Source organism: Cryptomeria japonica, chromosome 5 (genome assembly GCF_030272615.1).
Source record: "Cryptomeria japonica chromosome 5, Sugi_1.0, whole genome shotgun sequence".
Taxonomy (NCBI): Eukaryota; Viridiplantae; Streptophyta; class Pinopsida; order Cupressales; family Cupressaceae; genus Cryptomeria; species Cryptomeria japonica.
Genome location: NC_081409.1, coordinates 23,809,186 through 23,834,358, shown reverse-complemented (window position 1 = coordinate 23,834,358; position 25,173 = coordinate 23,809,186). Strand labels below are relative to the sequence as shown.

The window sequence follows — 25,173 nt, the reverse complement described above, 5'->3', positions numbered from 1 at the left end:
CATCCAAGCCATGAAAACCTAACGTTTGACTAGAGTTGCAAGGAAAATAGGTGGTTTTAAGATTTTCGCTCTGGACCCTTTGGAAGGGTCAGGAGCGAAATTCTCATTTTGGCTCAGTTCTTTCAAACTTGATAATTATTGACCATTCAAGGACATGCCTAAGGACTTCTTTAATCATGATCCACACTAGATTTGGCATGAAACTAAGTGAAAAGATAGGTTTTACACAATTTCGCCCTGGACCCTTTGGAAGGGTCAGGAGCGATTTTCCTTTTCTAGCCCAAAATCATCATTTTTTCAATCCCAATCTTCTTGGCAAGGTGAAATTTCATCTCTTTTCGCCTTAGGAACAAGGTTTTAAGCTCAAGCAAGGTTAAAAATATATGCTTGTAAGGAATTTCGCTCTAGACCCTTTGGAAGGGTCAGGAGCGAAATTTCCTTCCTTGGCCAAAACACTCATTCCTTAACTCCTTCAAACGTCCTTAAGGGTTTCAATATGCCCATTCTCTCTTTCAACATGCCTTGGACATAAAAAATTGGCCAAATAAGGAAAGAAATGAGGTCTAGGAGGATTTTCGCTCTGGACCCTTTGGAAGGGTCAGGAGCGAAAATCTCATTCTTGACTTGATCCTTCATTTTTTCAAAGCTTTCAAACATTTCCAACATCCAAACATGTCTACTCTTCCCTTCAAAATGCCTTGCAAATCAAAATTTGTTCAAATAAGGCAAGAAATGAGTCTTAGGTTGATTTTCGCTCTGGACCCTTTAGAAGGGTCAGGAGCGAAAATCTTGATTTAGGCTTTAATTGCTCATTTTTCAAACTTCAATCTTCTCTTGGAGGCAAATATAGATTGTTTTCCACTTGAGGAACCAGGTTTTAAGCCCATTCAAGGTAGCAAATGAGGATTATAGTGAATTTCGCTCCTGACCCTTTGGAAGGGTCAGGAGTGAAATTCCTATTCTTGGCTAAAATCTTCATTTCATCCACCTTTACTCACCTCCTAAGGTCAACACATATCAAAAATCCCCCAAACATGCCTAAGGAACTATGAAATTGGTCTTGACAAGTGATCAATTGAGGTGCATAAGGATTTTCGCTCTGGACCCTTTGGAAGTGTCAGGAGCGAAATTCCTAATGTTGGCCAAAATCCTTCACATTTCTACATTCCATCACCTCAAAAGGCAGAGACATGTTATTTCCTTCCCAAATTCGCCCATGGAACAAGGTTGGTATCCAAAACAAGGGAGCAAATGAGGCTTATGAAGAATTTCGCTCTGGACCCTTTGGAAGGGTTAGGAGCGAAATTCCTATTTTTGGACAAGATCCTCACTTTTCAAAACACTTCTCAAGGCAAGAACACATCAAGACTCACACACAATGCCTAATAAACCAACGCCCATCCAAAACAAGGAAGGAAAATGAGGGTTATAAGGATTTTCGCTCTGGACCCTTTGGAAGGGTCAGGAGCGAAATTCCTCTCCCAGGCTAGAATCCATCATCCCAAGGTCTAAAATCTCCTCTCCAAGGCAAAGTTGCATCAAACCTTCTCAATTATGCCTCAAAAGTCTACAAACTTGGTCAAGCCAAGGAGAAAAATAGAAGAAAAAAAAAGAATTTCGCTGTGGACCCTTTGGAAGGGTCAAGAGCGAAATTCACCTTAGGCCATGATCCTGACTTCATTTTTTTGCATTTCTTCATTCAAACAAGTGCTTTTGCCTTCATTCAAGCGTTAGTTCTAGGTTTTGGTCAAAGTAGAATGTCTTATGGAGAATTTCGCTCTGGACCCTTTGGAAGGGTCAGGAGCGAAATTCGCTTTGGACCCTTTGGAAGGGTCAGGAGTGAAATTTGACATTTTGGACTCTCCATCAGGATCATTTTATGGAATATAACATTTAAGTATAATCTTATACTTTAAGTTATATTCCATATATACTTTCAGGATGTTTGAGAGTGGTTTCGGACCTCCAGGAGTTATATTGCAAAATCTAGTTTTTGGAGGATTCTTCAGTTTTCCAGATTTAGTCAAATTTCAGGATCAGGACATTCCAGACTTAGCCAAATTTCAGGGCATTTGAAGATCAAGATGACATTTCAGACTTCATCACTCACCAACTCGACCTAGCTCGGACCTTCAAGAATGATACCCACTCACAAAGCAAGACACAGTTAGCAACGAGAGCAAAACCAGGCCCTAAGGAAGACTCTCAAAGAAACCCTAATTCTGGGGCCCTGTGGACTCACCCTAGCTCAAGCAAAGCCTGTAATCCAATGATCCCCTCGACAACACTCATCCTGCAAAAGCTAACAGACAAAACCCTAAAAGACCTAGAAAACAAACCCTAGATAGCAAAAAGCAGGGGTCCCCATTTGCAATGGGGCGATGTGTGAATACGTCACAACAGGTGTCTATTTCTCTCAGCCTGTGAATGGTTTTGTATGACAATCCTAGAGAAGTTTGAGGTGGGTTTTGCCTACCATGTACATACTTTAGTTAGAAGTTTTGTTGTGTTCGTTTCATTTTAGGTTTGTGTCTAGTTTCTCCAGCTATTTCCTATGTTGTTTCCTCTTTGACTTTGTTGCCCAATGGATAGTACACTAGCCTGCGAAACTAGAGATTTTGGGTTCGTCCTCCGTCCTTTGCAGTCCTTGTCCCTAGTAGAGTCACCAAAAATCTGTTGGTAAACAGATTAGTCACTGTGATTGTTTCTTTGAAACTGACCCTGTTTGCCCTACAATCTATATGGCAGATCTATTTTGCAAAATACACACAAAATGGAAGTTGCAAAACGTATAGATGTTCCAAAGCAAATGCAATCTATAGGGGGACTTTTTACAGAGGGGAGACTGTGCTGAAATTTTAGGAGAAACTTGTAATAACATTTTGATTTGCACTATGTATAGAAAGGATTTTGGACTTGTATATTTCCAAAAGGATAATGAAGAATACATCTTAGTTCGTGTGTTCTAAATATATTCATGTGTTATCATTGCTGATTTCTTGTATGCCAAATTGGTAGTCTTTTTATGCATATGTAGTTTGTACAATTGATGTAATGATACACAAGCAACCTTTGGTACCTTAGTTTGAATATGTTGAAGTATCTTATCTTTGCGTATGTTGAGATTTGTCATTCTTCTTTATCGTCATCTCATGGCTAAGCATATTACGTTATAAACTCCCCTTGTAATTTGTTGCAAATGTTGAGAAATCTCAGTTGATGTTCGTATGTCTATTGTTGGGGTTTCTATCTTTTATTTCTTTTTAGTTTATGTTTTCTCCTTTATGTACTTTCAGGTTAGAAGTACACAAAAATCCCAAAATACCCCCATCATACGAGGGAGCTGCCCCTCTCAAATGCAAAGGAAGATTGTAGTTTGGTTGCAATCTCTCCAACTGTTGGAACGTTTGTCACTGCTCTTTGGGCAAACAGGGTCAGTTTCAAAGAAACAATCACAGTGACTAATCTGTTTACCAAGAGGATGTAATGGAGGAGTGACGAGGGGCTCATAACTAGGCCGTTCTAGAATGACCAAAGTGGCATCTAGGACTTTGAGGGCTCTTACATGGAGGCATTAAGGAACCTGGTTACATTCATTACCTAACCCCACAAGATATGGTTAATTTGGGAGAAATAGACTTAAAGGGGAATTCCAATCACAAGAAGAAGGATAAGGATGGAAGTGATGAAGGGGAACCGTGATAGGAAATCTCACTATGTAGACCACCTCATGGTAGTTGATCAATGGTTCCATGAGGCCAAGGGGGCTTTGGCTTTCACTTCGCTCTTTGGCTTAGGGTAAAGGATCTCTTGGACATCTTATCATTCCTCTTTACTCCCCCTCTCTTATGCTTCAGTTCCAATAAGGAATTACACATAACTATGGTTAAGTTAATGTTCCTAACCTTAGGTATAGAGTATTTATGTTTAATTATCCTTTTTAGAAGATATTATGGTTTATATGCATTTCAATGGTTTCCTGACCTATTGCAGGATCTCAATCCGGTATGCATCTTGTTCCATTTGTAGTTTTACATAGAAATGGTGATTTAGGGCAAGAAATAGGGTTTTACAAAAAGGGGACATTACATTCATTGAAACAATTAGGTTGGCGATAGACAAAATAAGCATAAATTACACAAAGTCGGCCACCATGATCAACTGCACTAAACGTAGTCCACTCTAGGAAATAAAGGAGACCCAAATATATCACAAAACATCTTCCTAAGTCAAATCCAATGAACTGCACACACCAACACATCCTCCAAAGTTAGCATCAAACGTAACATGTAGATAAACAATAAAGCATGTCAATTAGTCGACCCAAAAACATTATCCAATGCAAATAACTCATTGTGAATCTTCAAATGCCACTGTAAAACCTATAGCAACAATTTAACTCAACCTCCAATGCATATCTGGACCAAAAGAATATGATCCAAATAATGTAAACCAATTGAGTTAGCCAGAGACCAACACAAGATCAGCATATCTTCACTCGTAGAGAAAACCAACACTTGAATTCTGAACTGGAACATTACATGAGTAATATGAACATGTCCTCCAAGCCGCAACACATGAACTATCACTGTGGAGCATTCTCTAGACCAATCTTGACAGACAGCCTCACTGTCAGCAAACTCCAAAAGATAACTTCAACACTTGAACAATTGAGGACCTGAAAACATAATAGTGCAACATCCACAGAGCATAGACATTAAATCGAGAACTGCAAGTCATGATCTTTAGAAACCGGAGGAATGTAGAGCATTCTCACATAAGAACTTTAAATACCCTTTCCTGCATATTGTAACTTCCAATTCTATAACCTTCCAAAATCATCACATACTCAATATCACCACCAGACAACATAAAAACATATGAATACTCATTTCCGATCCATACACATTAGGCAACAAACAGATAGACAATGCTGAACACAACTACACTGAAAACACAACATCAATGACAACACCAGCGATCTTCCAGGACAACATGTTTGACATCAATGACAACCCAAACAAACTCATGTTCCGACATTTTCAAAGTTACAGACTCCATATTAGTATAATCTACATCAAGGATGCTCAACCTCCCACCCCTTTTATTTATTTTTTTATTTTTGCTGTATCCTTTTCTAAATTTGTTTACCATCCAGCCATCCATGGTCAAGGGACATCATTAACATTCTTGGCTGTTACAAGGGCAGCCAACAATTCTAGACATTTCAAGAGGTTTGGATGTTCATTTCTAGGAAATAATCAGTTTTGTGTGAGAGATTAGGGACAACCCGGGAAATTTCCAAGGCATCTTAAAATCCTTGAAACATTATGGGGATGCGGATGCTTGGAAAAAGTTCAAATATGCATCCTTGTGTATCCCTAGTGACAACCTTTTTCCCATTGGGCAACCCATCTTACAAGAATATTAAAATTTATTACTACTTGTACCACAACACTTGTCTCCCCTATTTATGGGGATGGTAGAGAAAATTCTATAGGCAACCCAAGAAAAGAAGTGAAGTGGCTGGCTCCTTTATGTGGATGGACTAAAATTATTTTTAATGGCATAGCAAGAAGAAACCGTAAAAACTTTGGAGTGGGAAGTTTAATTTGGGACTTCAAAAGGGAAACTAAGTGTTGTTGCTTCAAAGAAACTAGAGGATGGATCATACCATGAGGCAGAGGCACAAGCATGGGTTTCTTGAGGTTCAAATCTGCTGTCCAAAAGAAATCAGCCATAAATCAGCAGTCATATTTGATATATTTGACAAATACAATTCAGATTTATGTTGCCTTTGAGGATGTAAACCAACATTATGAGGATTTGAATTTTCTGTTTGTAAGCAAGGGTTTGTAATATTTGCATTATTGCTAATCAGCTAGTGTTTGGCATCTACATGGGTCATTTGATTATTGTTTCAGCATGTACATGTTTGATAAAGCATCCATTCCCTAGAGTTGCCCGATTGGAGACATTACATGATGATCAGGGAGGGTTAATTATTGCCAACATATGGTAATAACATTTCATTGCAAAATGCCAACTTATGCAATCATACTTGCTAGTATGTGGAGGAGTGGACTGTATGGAGTGCTCTGGAAATCCAAAGCCAATTTAATTTGCATTCTTTTCACCGCTGGCTTATTAGTATAATGGTTTCAAACTTTCAAGTATGTATTTGGTAAGAAACACTTGCCAGAAGACATTTGTAGGTGCCAAATCAAAGTACCACTCAGGAAGTTCTTTTAAACAAGGTCCGACAATTTATTGTATGCCATGCAATGGCTCTTCAAGGAGGTATTGTTGGTAATTGATTATAGATATCACATCATTCAGATATAGCATCTATCTTTGTTGGCATTCTCTTGGATTTGGGTCAAGACAAGGCCATTGGCTCTATGGCAAATATCATGTTTAAGAAACACATCCTTGGTGGCCTCAATGAGACTTTTCAGGTTGCAGTTCATGGTTTAGGCCTTCCCCCACTAGTTTGTGCTCTGCAGGAGGCAAGTGGTTTCTTGGCTGTGCAATGGAGGTCATTTGTTATCACTATAAATGCTTAGTTGGAGAGCAGACAGAAGTGGAAGGTATAAAAGCGCTGGAGTTCCTGAAACATGTGGCTGACTTAAGCGAACACACTGGCATTGAATGGATGATCTCGTGCATATGGAAAAGTCCAAGAAAGATGAAGGTTAGAATTACAGTATTGTTTGGCCATTTTGTTAATAGGCTGCAGTAAACAGTACACTTTTCTTTGTGCTTGGGCATGTATAATAGGAGCAATCCCTATGATTGCAATTTACTGACAAAAAAAGGTAACACTTGTTTCATATTCTTGACTCAAAATAACACTGGTTTCTTCAAAATTTAGTATAAATCCAAGATCATGATTTGTTTGATTTTTTTAATGATAATTGTGTCTCACTTTGTTGTATCTTCAGGATTTATACTCGTAGCTTGTATCATTGTAGGCATTCCTTTTATGGAGTAATGTGTTTCACTTTGCCATATCTTTTTGAGGATTGGATACTTATGGCTTGTATCATTTCATCATGTAGGTTTTCCTTTCTTTCTAGGGTTGATATTTTTCTTGAGACCTTTATTGTGCTTTCATATTTAGGAGATGCATCACACCCTCATTTTATTGCTGTAGGCTGGTGGCAACTTTTGGCCTGCTGGTCTAATTTTGTTATTTTGGACATTAACATATAATTTTATATTTCTTTCATTGACAATGTTATGAAGGCAATGTTTTGCCAACTTCAAGATTTTGACAGTTAAGGGTAGCCAACCAAAGTGAAACTGAAGAGTGCCTCTCACAAATACTAGTAATTCTTTTCAGACTCTAAATCATTTGTTTTCCCCAAATCCTTTGTCAAATGAAAAGTAAAGTTTAAATGTTGAAGAGGAAATATAAAACTATGCATGTTCATCAGTTATGATGGTAAAACATAGGTTGTGAAGTGGAAATCGAGGTCTTAAACTATTCCTAGTTTTAATTCTTTTCAGCTGAACTCTTGACGTGTAACTTTATAATGCTCTAACTTATAGATGGTTGATACTTCTAAGTAATTGCTTATGTTTAACAAAAATGTTATTTGCTGTGTCATAATTCTACTGGGTGTGCAGGTATCGGATTCATCGAAAGCAATTAATACTCAATATCATAAGAGCTTTACCCCTATACATGGAGAGAATACTGTTTTGAGGATTTGCAATTCAAGTATTTGAATTCCGATATCATCTGCAGACTAGTATTCAATCTGGAATCAATGTAAATGTTCACTGTATATCCATCTTAATGTGGTTGTTGTTGAGCTGAAAGTGATGTATATCATTAGCCAGCTAGTTCAGAAAAGAAAGGAGGATGAACGGGCCTAGCAATAGCTGATGCATTATGAATGGTAAAGTGAAAACATAATAATTAGTGGCCATGGAGCCATGAACAACATTCTTGTGCGTTGAACTGTGTTTGAATGGTTGTACTTAATAGCCTCAGTTTTATTTTTCAAACATGTAACTGTTGTTACAATCAATACTGTCAAATTCTCAACAAACCCATGTGTAGCTTGGATTTGAATAGACAATCAAATGTCCTGTAATGCAGCACATATTGAGTAATTGCTTTTTGGATAGCTTAATCAAGGGTTCAACAGTTTAATACTATTTATTTCAAAATTATTCTTGCAGATTTGTTCTGTACTGTCACAACCATAACAATTGAACAAGCAGCGATCTTGGTATTACAGAGTCCAGAGTTTTAACTTGTCAGAAAACAGAAACTTGGGAAATGTAGATTTATTGTGCAGATCTACTGGATAATTGCCCAAGGCAGGGCTGACATTTACAGGATTAGCTCCGATGGACCGTGGAATTTTATCGTCACGTTGTTGTAAACCTTTATTTTTGAATTAAGATACCATTATCTATTTTGGAAAAGATGCAGATTGTAAATTCTGTTTCCTGATGATACATTTTTTCTTTATATAAAAAATTTCTCCTTAAATACAAATGGCAAATGTATTTTACTCATATGAGAGACCTTTTTGGGATAGGACTTTCAATTTGTTTAGGACTTATGTTACCTATTATCTATCCAAATTTTGAGTTGGATGTACTGGCAATCATGCTCTGCTTTATAGTTTTGGTATATTTGAAGTTTCACATTGGTTCAAAAGTTGTATTCAAGCAATTGGACTAAAAATGTGGATATCTTAGTAATTAACTGCCTTACATGGCATTAAACTTACTATTTTCTTTGGTGATTAGATTTCTGCTGTGAATGCACACATTTAAACTAAGGACGCTAGTGATATAACTAGTCAGTATTCGATTCCTCGTTATTGGGAGGCAAGTGGTTGAATCTCCTTAAATAAGACAGTATGACCAATTTGTCACTTGTTAAAATTGCAGTCCATTACAATGTATACGAGGTATGATAACAAACAATGTACGGTAAAATTCTTTTGTAGTGTAAAAATATGTATATAGCATGGTAGCATTCCATGTAAATGGAAATTTGAAGAGTAAATAGAATTCAGTTACTTAGGTTTTGAATTAGAAAAATTCGGTGAATTAACAAATGTTAAAATATTTATAAAATCATGGAAACAAAATTTACTTATTATAAATTATGCTAAAATTAGTGTAGAGAAAGATAAAGAAGCACAAAACATAAATGATAAATATAGTTAGTTATGGGTGGAGAAGTCATTGTGGGTTGGGTAGTATAGTTTATAAATATTAACTTGTGTATCCATTTAAAAGGAGGATGAAACTTTCTATAGGCAAGTTCTAGAGCTTGATGTGTTAATTCTTTTATGATATTTTGTATAATTCAAGTTTAAGTTTATTGTATCAGTTGATTATCATCTCCCTTTATGCTTACAAGGATGCTTCATGTATGTTTTGAAACAATATGCACATAACTTGTAATGACCAATAAACTTAATAGATTGTAGGTGTTCTAAGTGATTCTAGATTTGTCTTTGTTCATCATTGCTTATTGTGTTCCTCTAACACAACTCCACAACTCTAGGTTTAAAATGGGGATAGATATGGAGTTGCCCCTCTAATCAAGGAAATTGTCTTGTATAGACCAACCTCATTGTTGTCGTGAATTACTAGTTGCAAGGCTTTCCATGTTCTTGGGCTTTTGTGGCTCATGAGCCCTTGAGAAAGGCCTTTAGAGTGAGTCAATCATTTTTGGCACGTTTGGTGGAACTCAAACAACTTTAAAGGATTTTAGTGAGCTACAATATGAATCGAACCCACTTTTGGTTGAGTCTTGATGAATTCTTAGCTATCAATTATTGTATTTTACTTAGAAACTTTAGACCCATCAACCTAAAAAGGATTGACACTTGGAATCAATACAAGATCTACAACTAGAGCTAACACATATATTTGCACAATTTGTTGTGCTCATTCCTAAGTCTCATGAGACAACCAAAAAGGCATATTCCTCAATAAATATCTACCATACCCAACAATTTAGAGCATATTGTGCATGGAACTTCTAAAGGTCCATTAGTTCCCCTAGTACCATCTATAGTATTGGGAGCCATATTGGATGTCACTTTACATTCCTTTCTTCACTTTATTTGTGTCATCGACATCAAGTCATAGAATCTCATACTAGGCATTGTCTAGACGTACCATAGATTGATCTCTCACATGTCTTGTGTCCTCAAGTGGTAGTGAGTATGCCTAATCACATAATAATAAATAAATGAGACCACCCACATGCTCTTGCATCGTTGAAGGGCCTTGAGAAAACATCGAAGAGATTTCATCAATTTTTCTCATCAAATTAGTCATTTCTCATCGAGGTTCAAGCAAAATCCCATGGGCACCTATTTGGACCTTGGCGTCTAGATTGGCTCCTAGTGCTCATGTCAGACTCTAGCATCCAGTGAGGGTCACCAAAACCCTTAAAAGGGTTATTTAGCCTATAATTAGTTAAACTTGAAAAACAATAACGCAAAGTCAATGTGCCCTACTTCGTGATTCTAGTCGTTTGCAACATGTTCTCTTAGTGCTTGGACCCTGGGTGGTCAATATGCTTATCTATGCAGCATATTCTTTCTTTCGCTCTTGTGAGCCCCTCTACAATAATGGTAAGGTAAAAAAGTCAAATGAATAGTAGAAAAGTTAAAAACTTTAACTATTTATGGTAAGATCTCTAAACCCTTATTTTGCACATTCCATCACGACTTGAGGTCATGAGCTCCAATTTTTGTATCATTTGTTGCATTTGAATTGTGATTCATCTCTCGCTTCTCTCATGTGCTTTTTGATTTGGTGTTGTTTTGCTAAATGACCCTACCAAAGTACTTTCATCACTTTAATAAATAATTTGATGTACAAATGGGATGATAGGTGTCAATAAGCTTTTCAGATTCACAAAGATTATCTCATGAATCCTCATGTTCTCATGCCACCAATTGAAGGTAAACCCCTACTTTTGTACATATCAACAATAATGACAATACTGGAGGCACTTTTAGCATAACAAGACTATGAAGTAAAAGAAAGAGCTATCTACTACATCAACCACACGCTAGTGGATAAGAACTCAATTACACTCCTATCAATTGTGTGTGTCTTGTCGTAGTTTTGTCTTACAAAAATTGCACATTACATGTTCACTCACAAAACAAAGCTCATGGTCAAAATTGATTCCCTAAGGTATTTGCTCAACAAGGAAACCCTTACAAGTCAACTAGCAAAATGGCTAATGATTCTCAACAAATTGGATATTGAATATGTTGAAAGAAAGGCCACCAAACAACAAGTCATTGTAGACTACCCAACAAATGCAACAATAATAGATGATCACGCATTGATTTCAAAGTTTCTAGATGAATCCATCCTAGCAGTCTCACCTTTAAGATTATGGTGGCTTTATTTTGATGGATCATGCACAAAATGGAGTAGGAGTATGAATCCCTTTTATCGCACCTCAAGGGGATTACATTCCAAAATTGCATAGACTATTATTCCCCCGCACAAACAATATAGCAGAATATGAGGCACTCACTACAAGACTACAAATTGCAGTTCAATGGAGAATCCAAGAACTTCATGTTTTTGGTGATTCCCAGTTAGTCATTTGGCAAACAAACAATGATTATCAGACAAAGGATGAATGGTTGATGACTTATAAATAGATGGTTGATGAATTCAAGAAGTATTACATAGAGATCACCTTTGAGTAGATTACGAGACAACAACAAAGCGACCAATTCTATGGCTTCTATTGCTTTGTTGATTGATATTTCACATAATACAACTTGTTGTGAGTTCTTGGTGGATAATCTCATGGTTCACGCATATGAGATCCCTCCATCCGAGCTTGTATGTGTTGTTGGTCTTGATTCCCCTTGGTATGGTGACATTTCTCCTACCTCTGCAACAAGACCCTTCCACCAAACCTTTCTAACAATAAATGTTGTACCTTCATCCACCAAACTTCCCGTTACATCATCATTGCTGACACCCTTTACCCAGAGGTTTCAATGGTACTCTCCTTAGATGTCCAGGGCATGAGAAATTCCAAACCGTGTTATGTGAGGTACACAGAGGCATATGTGGGGCTCCCTCTAGTGGTCCAACCCTAGCTAAGAAATTGATGAGGATTGGTTACTACTAGCCCACTATAGAGAAATATGCCTATCAGCTTGTCTAGAAATGCAAGCAACGTCAGGTTCATGGGCTTAATACATGTGCTAGCACAAGAGTTACAACCGATCACAACACCTTGGCTCTTTTGTCAATGGGGATTCCATCTCATGGGTAAAATTCACCCTCCATCTTCCAATGGCCATAAATTCGTTATCACCACCATTGAGTATTTCACAAAATGGATTTAAGTTGTTCCTCTCACACAAGTCACTGGTAAATAGATCACCACTTTAATCCTCAATTACATTATATGTCAGTATGGTATTCCTATCTCCATCATCGTGGATAACGGGCATCCCTACAAAAATCAAGATGTTCATAAACTCTAAGAAATTCCATATTTAGCACCATTTCCCCACCCCATATTATCCCCAAGGCAACGATCAAGTTGAGGAATCTAATAAAACCATCTTGAAAATGTTTAAAAGGACAATCAATGACATTGGTCGTGATTGGCATATACAACTTAATCCCACCTTGTAGGCCTATTGAACAAGTGTTTGTACTCTTATTGGAGCCACACTATATTAACTTATCTATGTATCTAAAGCTATCTTACCCATTGAGGTCGAGTTGCCATCTTTGTGAGTCTCTTTGCACGATCTTATCAGTGATGAGGATTATTAAGTCTCCCAACTTCAAGATTTGGAATTATTACATGAGCGTTGTCAAAATGATTTCAATCATCTCAGAGCATATTAGTAGCACACGATTTAAATTTATAATCAAAAGTTTAAACCTTGTACATTTGAGGTATGTGACTTAGTTCTAAAAAAAATCCTGCGAATTAGAAAGATTGAGATATAAGGGGTAAATCTGAACCTAACTCGCTAGGCCCCTACATTGTTATAGTAGTACAACTCTAGAGCATATTAGCTATCTACTCCCAAAGGTGAATTGTTTGAAGATCATATCAACAACATGCACCTTCACAGGATCTACACTTAGTCCTTCGGAGAATCCCTTAATATCAAAAATACAAAAAATGAAAAAATCATCACCTTGATGAAAACTTGGCAAAAAACTCTCCGTGTGACAAAAAACTAAAAAATCGAGAAAAAAGTAAAAAGAAATAAATCCGTGTAATGGTGAAAAGCACTTCGGTGGTGCCCTGCGCAAGCACCAGGGTGAAAATCAAGCAATCGTCACCATGTGTAGGGACTTCGCTCCTCTCTCCTTCAGGATTATGCATCATCCTTGCACTTTGCACACACTCACATTCTATCATTTCATAATAACATACACATCACATCATTGCTTCTATTGTTCTACTAAGGTCTTCGCCTTCTCAAATAAGCCTTTTTGTTGCCTTTGCTTCACCCATAATAATTAGGTCCTATCTCTAATTGGCAGCATATCCTCGACCTCCTAATAGAATTAGATCTTTGGCACTGCATGTTATGATGAACTTTTCTATTCTACCTTCCTTCTTCCACTCACAATCTGCAAAGTTTCGCTTGCATCGCCAATCTCCAATAAAGTTTTTTGCTTTTCTTTGCAATAAAGCATCTATTTCGCAGAGTGAGAGACTTTCAAGTGGACATATATGCAACAATGAGACTCGACCAAATCAATCTTTCAAGTAGACTGAGATCCTAACATCATTGACAATCATGTATACCTTAGCACTATCTGTCCTTTATCGGGATACTATAAAAAAATTGACCAAATCAAAATCTAAATTGTGGCAAGAAATATATGTGGCTTGATGATCCCATTGATTGTTGATTTAGGTCTTTTTTTTCTTTGATTTAATCTTTTGGTGACATGCTTACTATGTCTCTCAAGGATGTCTATGAACTAGAGTTGTTGGGATTGGATATGATCACCTGATTGCTATTTGTGGATTGTTCTCTACTAGCACTATGGCCCGTCTGAGGATATCATGGCCTATGACTATCGAGGACCTAATGAGTTCGGTGTGAACAAGGGTATTCATTGTTTGTGTCTTATTTCCATGCAAATGGTATGTGGATTGTTTGGGTCTAAACTCATTTCCAAATAGTTGTATCCACTTGTCATAACAAGCTCAGTGATGATATAAGCACTTTAAATTCACATAGAAGCTCACAAATCATCTATCCCTCACCTTCCATAATTCCATCATCTCTCCTTTCTTCTATATCCAATCACTCATCATTCCTCCCTTATCTTGGTAGACCTATATCGATCGATTGAGTATATTGACACACCAACAATTCTAGGGGCATGCATTGCCATTATAACTTATCCTTCATCACCACATGATTAGTACTGCAAATATAAGCATATCATATCATATCATATCATATCATATAGTATCACATCTTGCATCCACAATAAGTTAGCACATAATCAAACTATGATATATATGCATCATCATCATTCATATCTATTGCATTTAGAAGCATCATAGGTCAACATACATATCACATAAGATCATTATGTATCCATAATGATAGTAGACTCATATAGACATCATAAACATATAAAAAAGCACAAAAATATTCGTGTACAATCATATCACAAATGCATTTCATCATAAGAATCATAACACAAAAGTCATAACGACATCACATAGTATGTCATGCATAATCCATCACATAACCACATAAACATCATAGAAATAATATAGAATCATCGCGTCACATAAAAACACATGCATATAATCACCACAAGGAATCATGTCATCTCATATATAATTATAATAATAATAAGTGTTAGATATAATGATGTCGTATATCACAAAATGTCTACTAGGAGCCCCAAAATCATGTCCCATAAGGTGTCTTCGTATCATACCAAATACATAGAAATTGGATGGAACTATGATGAACTCCCGCCCTTGGAACCAACAGGTCTTGAAGGTATTTGAACTTCTAATGGCCCTACCCCTCATATCCCTGTTGGTCGAGGTGGTCCCCCCTTCGCAACCTTGTTGCTCTTAATGGTGCCCGTGGTGTCCCCATGACTCCCCCACTCCCTTTCCTCTACAATTGAGACCTCTCATAGGAAGTTTTCTAAAAGTTGTCTACTCTCTAACCTGGAGGCACCATTTGTAGTGTCCCTCCTCAATTCATCTTTTGATTTATGCATTAATAGACTTATCTAGACTCTTATGTGATATTTTGATTTATATTTATGATTCTATCTATATCTTAGATTCTTTCAGATGATGTTAAACATTTCATATGGACATTTGATTTATGATGACTTATGTGGATGATATCTTTCTTTGACTATTGTGATGATGGATTTATATTCGATGATCTATATAAACTTGCTATTTTAGATGGATTATATTGTTTATGAGGTTATAATGGCATCTTGGTTATGCTAACCCCACTTGATGATTACATTGGATGAGAAGATGCTATGGTGTTTGTGACTATCTTATTACTATATTCGTGATAGGGATGATGTCATACCACTCACTACATACATGATATGATGATACAATTCTCTATCACTTGCCAGATCATTTATGATATACTATTGTATATGTTGTACCGTGGTTATTGGTGGTTATAGGATTGTAGGTACTAGACATCGACTCCACCTAGTTTCATAGGTCTAAGTATGTCTTTATCCCAATGACAAGTTGTTTGAGATGGCATGAGTTCCCTCTACACGATCTAGGCTTAAGTTGTCGTACTTGTTAGTTGAGTGCCTTAGCGTGAGTCGTCATGTTAGTATCTTGAGTTGTGGTCGTCTTGTAGCATTGTGAGTATTTGATTATCTAATTAATAAATAAATGATTCATATAGTAATTTAATTGAATTAAATCAATGTTTAGTTTGGGTATTTTATTGAGTGATTTATTATTATTATTATTTGGTTAATGTTTTATTAATTTATTGATTTATTAGTTTATATTTATTTAGTGTTTCGATATTTAATTAATTGATTTAATGATTTATTGTTTAATTGATTATTTATTATTTAATTATTTATGATTTTATGTTGGTTATGGTTTTATAATTATTCGTGGCATTTTTTTTGGTAAGCACTATCTTTATGGGGATAGCACCCTTTATTTATTTAATATCAAATTTACATAGAAGGAATATAGGACCATAATGTTGCCGGCTCAAACTGTGTCGGCTACACACGCCACCCTAATCACTCCATACTAGAACCATACTACAACAAAGACATTACTCAAACATAACACCCCTGTCCAGATCCTTTCTCTACTTTCTCCCTACTCCTTATTCTCTGCAATCTCTTAGTCTAGTAAACATCCTACTCCCAATTGCTAGATTAGTTTGGTTTATATAGCCTCAACATTATGGAAAAGACTTTCAAAAAGAGCCAACCTCTCCTCTCTGATTGAAATCCTTTAAAGATTGAGATGGATTTGATGCCGCCAGTTTGATGATTACAAGCTTGTCTTTACCTCCCATTTTCTTCTTTCTTTACACATTCCTTCTATCCTTCCCTAGATTGTGTATCCATATCTGTATATACTTCCAAATTGAGACAATCCTTCCCATAGAGTTGTCTCACACTCATCTAGAGACCCGTCTCTCTTCTGTTAGACAAATTAAACTCTCATTTTTGTCAGCTCTGTACCAAACACATGCAAGATTTTATTCTTTTTTGTATCGTTCTCCCCACCATACTGTCACACTACTTCTGTACTCCTTTGGTTAAAGATTTGCATTTGTCCCTTACATTTTTGCACTCTTTATTGCATCACTTCCCAGAATGACAACCCTCTCTCATCAATGTGTTACACTCATTGTGTTTTGACCTATGCCTACGCTCTCCAATCATACTATTTCCTTGCTGCAGGATGTCTTGAAAATATTTCTCCATATTAGATGCACTACTATTAAACGATTCCATCCCATCTTCAACACCCCTATTCACTAGCCAATCTGCTAATTGATTTCCTTCTCAGTAAACATGTTGGATTCTATAATCACTAATTTATCCAGTAGCTCTCTTATTCTTGGGGTCCACATATTAAGTTTCCAATTGGGGAAGCATCCTTTACTAGTTCCATTTATAATTACCTATGAATCCCCTTTGATGACCACCTTTTTGAAACCTTTATCCACACATGATGTCAGACCTACTTCTAATCCTTTTAAATCTGCCTCATTGTTGGATGCTATGCCAAGGAAACCTGAAACACACCAAAGCAGATCGCCTCTGTCATCCCTAACAATCGCTCCATATCTTGCTCTGCCCGAGTTACCTTTACTGGCCCCATCAAAGTTTAATTTTACCCAACTAAGAGGAGGGCACTCCCAAACTACTTCACTTCTTTTTTTCCTCTTGTCCGCTATGATGCCTCCACTCACATCTTCCAATACCCATCTTTTCTCCATCTCTTTATCCCAATTAGTTAACATCCTAATCTTCTTTATCTTCATATTGACATTGACTACTTCTTGAATCTCGTCCTTCAACTTACTGATTACTTCTTCTATTCCCACCGTCTCCTTGGAAAAAGTTCTTCTATTCATTTCCCTCCATACATGCCACACTAGCATGGATGGTCTGACAATCCAATTGTCTCCCCATTTAGATTTCCTGTTGTGAGTGGGCCATGCCAATAGGAAATCAATAAGCTTCACACTCCTCACTGCCTGCCATTGTAACATATCCTGTAGCCAATCCCAACAAGCTTATGCAAAAGAACACCAAAGAAAGAGATGGTCTACTGACTCTTCCTCCCTTCTACAAAGCACACACAAGCTAGGTCTTGCAATCCTGATGGTTCTTAGCCTATCACCAATCAAAATTCTTCCATGTAGAGAGATCCATAGGAAAGCCCTACTTTAGGAAGAACACTCTTATGCCAACAAAGCATAGAGGACCACTTACTATCTAATACTCTTCTCCTCTAAGATGCATACTCCAAGTTTACCTTGTACTCTCCAGATTTTTGCTGCAATCCAAATAAGACTGTCCTCTTCTCCATTGAAGCATACTCTTCTGGAACGCAAAATATCGACCAATCTTCTCTTATTCTCCTTATTGCCCACCGATATTTGCTTCCATATAACTTGTTGATTCTTTTGCGAGCAAGCTTCTATGTAATCATTTACCATGCTCCCCATAGATTCTTCCACTTCCCTTATCCATTCTTTTTCTACTACAAGGTCTGTTATCACTTTTCCCTTGTTCCAAGAGTCCCACTAGAACTTATCTCTCCTTTAGTCTCCAATTCTCCACGACAAATGCTCTGTTACCAGTCACCTACTTTCCCAAATGAAATTCCATGTTGGTGAGCCCCAATTTGAGTCTGCCACAATAGAAATCCTTTCTGACCTACAAGAGTCTAAGTATTTGTGGCTTAGAATCCTGCACAACAACCTATTAGGATTTTTGTACATTTTCCAAGATAGCTTTGCACCCAATGCCAAATTCTATAAATCCATCTTCCTTAGGCCAGCACCCCCATCTTCCTGAACAAGGCATGTTATATCCCAATTGATAAGAGGCATCCTCTTTGCATCCTTCCCACAAGAATTTCTTCAAAAGACCATCCAAAGCTCCTGCTTCTCTAGTTGATAGTCTGAAGCAAGACATTTAGTAAATGGGGACTGATGACAACACTACTTTTATCATTAGGATTCTGTCTGTCTACGATAGCCATTTGTTTTACCAAAGGGCAACTTTTGCTTGACATTTGCTAATAATATCCTCCCACATTTGAGTGTAGTTCCTCCCAACATATAAGGGAATGCCAAGATACTTTAAAGGAAAGCAGCCAATTAGGAAATCTAGAATCCTTGTTATCTCCACTTGTCTACTTTTTCTTGTATTGAGGAAGAAAACTTGCGACTTCTCCTTATTCATACTTTGTCTAGACCCCTCTTCATATTCCTCCAGCACTCTTTTGATAGTAGATGCTTCATTCTCTGAGGCCTCCCCAAATAAAATTGTGTCGTCTGCAAATTGTGAATGAGATACAGGTTGTATATCTTTATGTACCACAATACCTTTCCACATGCCTTGAGTACACTTCTTTTTTATATTTCTTCCCAGGACTTCTGCTGCAAGAACAAAAAGAGAAGGGGACAGGGGATCACCCTGTTTTAACTAGTTTGTGGCCTTAAAGAAGCCACAAATAGCACCATTGACAAGCAAAGAGAAACTAACTGAAGAAATACAATCTGTCCATCTATCAATAAAACCAAATCTCTTAAGGACATTTAACAAAAATTTCCAAACCACCCTATCATATGCTTTACTTACATCTAATTTGACTATCATACCTTTCTTCTTTTCACTATGCAATGTGTGAATGATCTTCGAGGCCAAATTATGCTATCGGAGATCTCCCTTCCTGGAGTGAATCCATACTACTCTTCTGATATTAGCTTGTTTAAAATTTCCTTAAGCCTACTAGCCAAAGCCTTGGACAAAATTTTGTAGATAGCGTTGCACAAAGAAATAGGGCAGAAGTCTGCCATGGTTTCACACACTTGCTTTTTTGGAATCAAAGGTATTACAGTGTTGTTCATTTCTTTTACAACTTTTCCTTTCTTCCTAAAATCTTCTACCACTCACCATAAGCATTCTCCAATGAAGTCCCAACACTGTTGGAAAAAATCTATCGTGAAACCGTCTGGACCTGGTGCTTTAGTGGGATGGATGTCGAAAGTTTCATTTATTATTTCTTGCATAGAAAACGGGCCAATCGGCTTCTCATTATCTTTTGTGGTCACTATAGGCTGTATGACTTCCAACAAATCGTAATTCTAGTGAAAGAAAGTAGAAGGAGATGCTCCCAATATATTTTGAAAGTGGTTGATAGCAGCCTAGTCTATCTCTTCTTCCTTTGCACAAATGTCTCCTACCGAGTTTTTAATCAAAGAAATTTTATTTTGAGATCTACTTGCTTTTACTAAGGAGTGAAAAAATTTATTGTTATAATCTCCAGCTTCTAGCCACAACTCTCTGGACTTATCCCTCCAATAAATCTCCTCTCTCCTAAGAAGTTCAACAAGTTTACTCTTCAAATATTTTTCAGCCTCAAATTCTACGTTTGTCATACCATATTCAATAACTTTTTCATTCAAAGATCTGAGATCCTCTTCCACTTTAAGTTTTTCCACAAAAATGTTGTCGAAGGAAACCTTGTTCCATATTTTGATCTTGTTTTTGATAAAGTGAAGCCTTTTCATAAAAGAAAAACTTGGAGTCCCAGAGAGCACATCATTTTCTGACCGCCACTACTTTAGTAAATTTTTGAAATCCTTATCCCTCCACCACATGCTCTGGAATCTAAAATTTCCTTTATGTTCACTCGATCCTCTGTCCAAAGACAACTGAATAGGAAAATGGTCCAAAAGAGAGTATGGGAGGATACTCGATTCAAGACCAAACTTTGTATCCAACCAATGAACTCCTACCAAAAATCTATCCAACCGTTCTGAAATTTTAGTAAAGTCCTTCCTCCTATTTGTCCAGGTAAACACACCATTTTGGGGGGCCACATCAAATCAATGATTTGAAGCAACAAATTCAGAGAAGTCATCTAGGCTTCTTTTTAATCTCATAATGCGTTCTTGTTTTTCTTTATGGTCAAGGATAGCATTGAATTCTCCTGCAACAATGATCTAGTTCCTATCCAAATGTTCATCTTTATGTGATATCTCTATCCAGACTTTGCATATTTCTTCAGGTTTATTCGCCCATAAACATTTACCGAGGGGAATTAAAAGTTCTCCTGCAAGATTTGCACATAACATATCATCTAGTGTTCATATTTTTCAGTCAGAGTTATGTTGGCATTTGCATGAAGATTGCATTGATGATCTATTATGTTGTCATTGATGTCAATTAACCAGTAATGATATTGTTGATATTATTGTAATATTGTTACTATAACCGGTAGGAAGAATTTGTGGAGTGAACCGATAACTGGTGTAAACCTTATCTATTGATGTAACCGGTAAACCCTACCTGTTGTTTTTGATAAACCCTAACCGATTAAGTTTGGTGAATTGGTTATATTGGTTTATGATCTGATGATGAGCGGTAATGATTATGACACGTATGATTATTGTTTGAAGACAATTTCAAGATATTTTGGTGAGTTGTTGTAACGAGTTTTGTCTAGGGAATGAGAAAATGTATTGCATCTAATGCAAAGCACACGATGAGTTACTAAGTTCGATGAAGCGGTGATCAAGGAGTGATCGATTTTTTCTTGATTGATGTGCAGAGAATCCTATGTAATCCAACGGTCATACTTGAATTGATTTGTTTTTAATCTCTATGAGAATTAGGTTTTTGTTGTGTTACCGACCTAATTGGTTTGTTTATAAGGTCAATGAAGTTGTTTAGTTTAATGAGTTGGCAAAGAGTTAGCAAAGATCAGTTGAGTGAGTGGCTGCCGAACCGGATGATGTATCTGCAATTTGAGTAAAGGAAGATAGGAGCATGAAATGGATTTGATCAAGCAAGTGTAGTGCTATTCATACATATCAACAAACTCCTATTGTTTTCTAACAATTACAACAGAATTGAAATCCCCTAACTGTGTAAGCTCTAACAAGCTTGGTTTTATTCAAATCCTCTAACAAGGTGATCCATTAGCTTGGATTTTCAAATCTTCTACCAAGGTTACTCCTTACAAGGTGTTGCTTCTAACAAGGCATTGTAGTCAATCCCTTAACTAGGTGATTTCTAATAGGATCAGTTCTTAACAGAACTTTTTGTAAAGCTTTAACAGGATAGGCTCCTAACAGGGCAAACTTCAGAAGAGTTCAGATAGTTATCTTGTGAGTCTCATCTCACCGTGGTTTTTACCTATTTGGGTTTCCACGTCAAAAAATATTTGTTTCAAGTAGTGAATGTTTTTGTGGTTATGTTTTCATGGTTGATTTACTTAACTACTTAACTACTTTGATAAGTCATGATAATCGGAAGCATTAAGAAATGAAGAAGTTCTTTACTGTTAATTTGTTGTAACAGTCAACCGGTTTATCTTATGAGTTTTTATCTTGACATAGGTATTACATTGTTGGTTCTAAGTTTATTTTGAGAGATTGATTTTTGAGATTGGTGAAGTTTGTATCAATTTTTATAACTACTGATTCACCCCCCCCTCTCAATAGTTGATTGGATACTTATTCTTTCATCATACCATCAATTGGTATCAGAGCAATCCAGGTCCTCTAAGGTCTAAGCCTAACAACTTGAGGTAAAGATCTTGCAGATCATGATGAAGAAGGAAGGTCTGAATTTTAATAGAGAGAACGACAAGATATGGAGTGACAGAATGAAAATTTATATCAAGAGTTCGGGAAGCCAATATTGGGAACATGTCGACACTAAGTATGTTGCACCTATTGGGATGTTGACTGATGATCAGAAGAAAGAGAAACAAGAAAATCATCAAGCATTGGAGGCTATTATCAGTTCTTTGTCTGATGTAGAGTATGTAGATGTTCATGGTCTTGAAACTGCATATGAGGTATGGAAAAAAATTGAAGAGATTTATAGCGGTGATGAACATGTTAAGATTGCTAAAGAAGAGAGTCTAAGAGGAAAGTTTGATGACTTGTGGATGGCTGAAGGTGAGAATATCCAACAACATGGTCAAAAGATAAAAGAGATAGTCGGTTAAATTAAGAGTGTAGGAGGTAAAGTGGAAGATTCCACAGTGATCAGTAAGGTTCTGAGAACCCTGCTACCGGTCTACACTATCCGAGTTGCAGTTATTCAGGAGCTAAAATCCATTGACAAAAATAAGGTAGCTCTTGACTCCATCATTGGCAAGCTTACTACTTTTGAATTAAATGGCTATGATGGTAGTGTACAGAAATATGAGTCTGCATTTAGAGCTTCTGTTTTTAACCCATCTGTGAGGAAAAGTAGAGAAGCCAGTCACAGTTATGAATCCAGATCCAACAGAGAAGTTAATAATGAAGATAGTTTAGTTGAGCTTGAAGCATTGTTGGCCAAGTAGTTGCCTAGAGGTATATGTAAATATAGAGGCAAATTACCTTTTTAATGTTTTGCATGCAACAAGATTGGAGACATTGCTGCAAACTGTCCTAATGGTGATAATGAGCACAAACGAGAGAAATTCAAGAAGTACAAGGGTAAAGGAAAAATATATTGTCTTATTGTTGTCGATTGTCTTATTGTTGTTGATGGTGGTATCACTGATGAGGAATCTGATGGTGATGCTAATGAAGACATTATGTTTGTAGCCATTAAAGAAGAGATGTTAGACCAAAAGGCATTAGTATCCAGGATGGATAACTCTGATGATTGGATCATTGATAGTGGTTGTTCACATCACATGACCGGTGATCAGAGCAAATTTATTTCTCTGAAGGAATTTGATGGCGGACTTGTAAGATCTAGTAATGAATCACCCTGCATGGTTAAAGGTAAGGGAACTATTTCTCTTAATGGAAAGAGCAGTGCAGATGATGTCTACTAGGTTGAAGGTCTAAAGCACAATATTTTGAGTGTGGCACAACTCAATGACAAAGGATACCCATTAGAGTTTAAAAATGGTATGTGTAGAATCTATGATAGCAAAGGTGAACTGATTGCAACCGGGAAACAAACTAGGTAACTTGTTTCACCTTAATCCTAAAGTCAACAAATGTTTAATTGCAAAGATAGATGATAGTTGGCTTTGTCATAGGAGATTTTGTCATATAAACTTTGATAACATTGTTAAAGTGAGTAAGTTCAAGACAGTGAGAAGTATGCCTCAGTTAGACAAACCGGTTAATGCTTTGTGCAAAGAATGTTAGTTGGGAAAGATGACATCCTCAACTTCCAAGAGCTAATCCTTTTCAGGGGAACATTTGTTAGATTTGGTTTATATGGATCTTTGTGGACCAATAAGAATAAAAAGTATTCAAGGTGACAGATATTTTATGATCTTCACTGATGACTGCTCAAGGATTATGTGAGTCACATTCTTGAAGGATAAGACTGAAGATTTTGGTAATTTCAAGGCATTCAAGGCCTTAGTTGAGAAGGAGAGTTGTAAGAAGATAAAGTGTCTGAGGACAAACGAGGGCAGTGAATTTACTTCTAAAGAATTCACTAGGTATTGTGAAGAAAATGGTATCAAACGACAAATTTCTGCACCAAGGACACCACATCAGAATGGTATCATAGAGAGAAACAAACGGTCAATTGTTGAAGCTACTAGGACGATGTTGATACAAGGAGGTGTAGCAAAACATTTCTGGAGAGAAGTTGTTAGCACAGCTGTCTACATTGTGAACCAGATTCTGGTAAAGAGAGTTAAGGACAAGACTCCTTATGAATATTGGTATGGTAGATCACTTGATGTTAGTTATTTCAGAATATTTGGAAGCAAATGTTTTATTAAGAGAGGTGATTATATTAGAAAATTTGAGGCTAAAAGTGATGAAGGTATATTTCTTGGCTATTCCACCAAGAGTAAGGCCTACAAGTGTTTTAACAACCGGACATAGAGAATTATTGAGAGTGTTGATGTTCGAGTGGATGAATATACTGCAGTCTCAGAGGAAACCAATTCAGAGAAAAAGGATGAAGATCCTTGCATTTTGTTTTTGGAACCAGATGTTGGCAATATTGCATTATAACAGACTATGAAAGATTGTTGGCATTTCTTAAGGATATTGAGAAGCTTGTTGATGATTATGGATATAACTGATTAAAGATGTTTTACTATCTTGATATTATTATTTTGTCATTGATGTCAAGAAATTGATTTTCTAATTCAGTATGATGTTGCCATATCTTGAGAAGTATGATATGAAGATTATAAAGATGTCGGTAAAAGACACAGGAAAGAATATGATGAATAAGGTATTTAATGGGCAACTACTACCGAGTCACATAATGATGAGATCATGATGTTTTAGATTGTTTTAACATCATACATATGTTGTAAATTGTAAAGGTTAATACTATACTATGTTATCAAGCAAAGAACCTAGTCGGTAAACCCTAAGGAACCTAGTCGGTAAACCCTAAGGTTATCACTATCGGTTAATGAAGGCGGAATGTCTACCG

General features: G+C 36.7%; 2 protein-coding genes across 7 annotated transcripts in view; one reads left to right on the top strand and one right to left on the bottom strand.

Annotated features, from left to right (window-relative positions):
• Positions 1-8,662, top strand: part of LOC131073126 (protein PLASTID TRANSCRIPTIONALLY ACTIVE 14) — a 273,647-nt gene extending 264,985 nt beyond the window's left edge. For 4 of the 6 annotated variants that reach the window (XM_059220953.1, XM_059220951.1, XM_059220950.1 and 1 more), the window contains one exon: positions 7,633-7,865. In XM_059220953.1, coding sequence (XP_059076936.1) covers positions 7,633-7,711 — 79 coding nt within the window. In that variant the 3' untranslated portion in view covers positions 7,712-7,865. Of the gene's footprint in view, positions 1-7,632; positions 8,052-8,193 lie in introns of those variants that run through there. The other 2 variants (XM_058009511.2, XM_058009510.2) reach the window with 2 other exon arrangements.
• Positions 8,663-17,189: 8,527 nt separating this feature from the next.
• On the bottom strand, positions 17,190-18,103 carry LOC131073118 (uncharacterized). Its single transcript, XM_059220304.1, has 2 exons — positions 18,050-18,103; positions 17,190-17,786 (listed from the first exon to the last, which is right to left on the bottom strand). Exons 1-2 carry the CDS (start codon positions 18,101-18,103, stop codon positions 17,190-17,192), a joined length of 651 nt encoding a protein of 216 aa, XP_059076287.1.
• Positions 18,104-25,173: the final 7,070 nt, after the last annotated feature.